General features: G+C 31.9%; 1 protein-coding gene across 1 annotated transcript in view; it reads left to right on the top strand.

Annotated features, from left to right (window-relative positions):
* Window positions 1–2,993: 2,993 nt before the first annotated feature.
* LOC117114225 (uncharacterized protein C1orf50 homolog) overlaps window positions 2,994–3,932 on the top strand; it is a 7,923-nt gene continuing 6,984 nt past the window's right edge. The window contains exon 1 of the mRNA XM_033257830.1: window positions 2,994–3,163. Coding sequence (XP_033113721.1) covers window positions 3,121–3,163 — 43 coding nt within the window. The 5' untranslated portion in view covers window positions 2,994–3,120. The remainder of the gene's footprint in view (window positions 3,164–3,932) is intronic.

Consider the following 3,932-nt stretch of genomic DNA (forward strand, 5'->3'; position numbering starts at 1 on the left):
AGATGTGTATAAGAGTTATATGTATATATATATATATATATGTATGTATATATATATAATATATGATGCATAATGTTTGTATTTATAGTAGTGGTATTTTATTTATTCTCTGATGGTATTGTATCACAGGTGTTGATGTAAGCTTTCATTATACAGTACTGTGCAATCTTGTGTGTTATTCTTTGTGATGTGGTGACTGCTAGCGAACTCTAATTTCAAACAATTTTGCAATAAAAGCCAAACGTGTTTTCATTTAATTCATTATTTATAGTATCTTTGTTTATATTTAATCATTTAAGATATGTGGGTGTGTGCTTATGTGTGATTATGATGATGTTGAGGACGATGATGATGTCAATAATGCTGCAACTTTGAACTAAACACAGACAACACAAAATTTGCTATAGTTAAGTGCAGCAAATTTAAGAACCTCTACAAATGGAACTCATGATATAAATGCCATTCTAAAACCTGTATTTAATAGCGTATGTTTTTTATTTTGATTTGATCATTCAATATCACACACATAACAATAAAATTTTGAGAACGTACATAAAAAAATAAGAGATGAATAATTAATTGAATGCCTGGACGACCCATTAAGTCTAGTGATTGTACACCAGACTTACTTCCAATGGGGTCTAGAAGCCAGGGTAATAATTGCACAAGAGCGCAAGAGCGAATATTAACAGATAGTGATCTGGCAAAGTTTAGAATATATAGTAAAAGATATTAAATAGGTAAACATAGGCCTATTTAAAATTAAAAATTGTAAAAATGTTAAAATTGAACATTAAATTTACAAATTGAGTAAAAAAAATTAAATATAAAAACTGTATGTAGTAAAGGATAAAAACATGAAACATTCAAAATCAGTAAGTAAAAATTCTTTGGTGTTGCATTCATATAATCAAAATACTTCAAGGGTACAGTACGAGCAATGCGAAACATACCACAGACTTTGTAGGCGATACTTTGTTTCTTATGACGACAATTTAGCGATCTGTAAAGCCAAACGATTTTTGGAAGGACTATATTTTCATTTTATCCAGTAAAACTATACTCAATCATATTAGGGGTTTTTTTATGTCAGTTTCGAGCTTATAAAATTTGTTCTAACAATCCATTTAGGCGTGTCAAACTAAATCAAAAACAGCGAATTTCTTGTAATTTCCTATTCAAAACAGCGGGAGGTGGTAATAGAAAGGACAGAGTCCGGTTAAACTACACCAAAATTTTAATTTTATTTCCTCACTACCGTTTAGTTTCTTAGAGAAATGATTTTCAAAACATAATCAGCTTGGGTCGCTGTTTAAAATATATATATAATATTATAGGTAAACGTACTTCGAACAATCAATCAATTCTTTTATTGACAAACTGCAGAACAGTATGGTCATATAAACAAAGGAAAATTGCACAAACAATATACATCACAAAATGTTCAATTAAGTCCGATAAATTATAAACCAATAGGTTTTCTTAAAAAGGGAAGCTTCTTAACAAATGTGGATAATAATAAATTAAAATATTATCAGTAGTGCTCATAATTTTATTTTATTTTATTCATTTGGCATGACGGCTCAGGAGTCACAAAAGCGGAAAATCCACTGTCGCCTGAAAGACGTGCGGCTCCCAACAATATTCGAACGAAAAAGTTAGGGGTGTTCGATCGAAACACATGGCGTCTTATATCATGTATAAACTTCACTTCAACATCACCGGAGTTACAGATGCGGCGCAGTCCAAGTTTGGGTGGAGTTAGGGGAGCGGATCTTCCTTTTTCAATTATATATTATACATAGGCCTATGTACACATTTGCATGTATGTATATACATGCAAGTGTGACGATATTCCAAGTTCATATGGAGGAGATCGCATTGATTGTTTTAAAGATAATAGGTATGCTATGGTTAGTTATGGTTGGTTCAAGCCTGTGTTTGAATTTGCAGTAAGTTCTTAATTTAGGTTGTTTTTGTATGTTTTCATATCACTTTTTATCATATAATTCGAGCTTATTGACAATAATTGTGCCCATGTAGTCTGCATATTTTATGACCATTGGAGACTGACTGGTGGCTTAAACTTAATGAAAGATCAAGATCAAAGATAATATTACGATTATTATCGATTAAATACAAGTTGATATAAATAATTAGAATGCAATATTAATAATGAAAATATTATAAAAACCTTAAACTACATTAAAACTACAATAAATTACCAGTCAGAATATAAACAAAATTGAGAATATCTCTAATTTATAGATTAATTGCAATAATATATAAAAAAATAATTTAGAAAAATATAGAATTATTAACCGACAAAATTGTATAAAAAAGTTATAAAAATCTTAAATTTGCACAATATCTCAAATCTAGGCATAGATTTCAATATTTCGGAAGTAATATATTGATACATTAAAAATTGAAATAGAAAAATTTAAAATATATTATTGATTAAAATAATTTATTAACAATTGAGCTATAAATAAAACCATTAAACTACAATTCAATTACCGGTTAAAACAATATATTACAAAATTTAAAAACTGTGCAGCTGTAACTAGTTATTGATTATAATTTAGGATGAATAAATGCGTTTTTAGTGCTTTTCTAAAAATGTTTAATGAAGAGACGCTGCGAAGCTGATACGGCATATCATTCCAGAGCGTAGGTGCGGCCTTTGCAAAACCCCTTTCCCCTATATGATTTAGTTTTGACTCAGGGAACACATAAAGTATATGAACCTTGGGATCGCAGAGGTCTGTTTGGTTGATCATAACTAATCTTTCGGTGAGATAAGTGGTCCCTGGTCTTGCAATTCCAATCCTATAAGGTATTTACAAGCAGCTTACATTTAATCCGTGCCTGTATTGGTAACCCATAAAGTTCTTTTAATGCTGGAGTAATTCTCCTCCCCTGCCCATCTTGTGTTTATAAGATCTTTGCTCTAAAGGCTCAAAATCAAAGATCTCGTTGGTGGCGCTGTCCAGAATGACAAAAAAAAGCTAGCTATTATTAAACACGTACTTCGGGGGTGACCGAAGTATAATAAGTTGTTGTGCAAGATTCTGCCTGTATTCTGTAGTTAACGGCAAAAAAGTCTAGGTGATAAATATGATCAGAACCACAGAAAACTTGGCGGATCCACAGATAACAGGTAAGCTTAGAAGTAGGCCTATGTACGATTATTAATTATTTATATAGTAGGGTACGAGGTATTCACGGGGAAGGGCCTTGCCTTGCCTTGGGCCTGGCCCGAACGAGGCTAGCTAGGTCCTCGGCTTAGGTCTAGACTAGGCCAAGGGTGGCCTAGGCATCATTGGTCATTGAAAGATAGTTTAGATAACGAAAGGCATCTTCCCGTACGAAAATTCATTACAAATTGAAAAAGAAATAAAATTTATTTAAATTTTAGGATACTATAAGCTTAAGTTTTGCCGGTGTTTGCGTAAGACCGTAAGATTTTATTGGGTGTAGGACCGGTTCGGCCGTACACTTGTTCGGCCGTATGATATTCAATGCCCAAATAAGGGTTATTGTATGGAACGCCGTGTAGTGTATAATCAAAGCGTGAATTGGATGTCACTGTACTGTACATGTCTCTTATTTAGGTGGTGGTGCAGGGGAACCTTATAATAAAAATAACGATTACTAATAAAAATGTGTTGTTGGTTGTTACTTCTACTGGTGGTGGTGTACACAGGAACCTTATAATAAAAATAACGATTACTAATACAAATGTTTTTGTTTGTTTTTACTTCTACTGGTGGTACACGGGAACCTAATAATAAAAATAACGATTACTAATGAAAATGTGTTGTTTGTTTTTACCTCTACTTGTGGTACACGGGAACCTTATAATAAAAATAACGATTACAAATAAAAATGTGTTGTTTGTTTTTATTTCTAATAATCCTGTACCGTTT

The sequence above is a fragment of the Anneissia japonica genome, unplaced genomic scaffold, assembly GCF_011630105.1.
Source record: "Anneissia japonica isolate Jap-2015-1 unplaced genomic scaffold, ASM1163010v1 scaffold1525_len913038_cov183, whole genome shotgun sequence".
In the NCBI taxonomy this organism is placed as follows: domain Eukaryota; kingdom Metazoa; phylum Echinodermata; class Crinoidea; order Comatulida; family Comatulidae; genus Anneissia; species Anneissia japonica.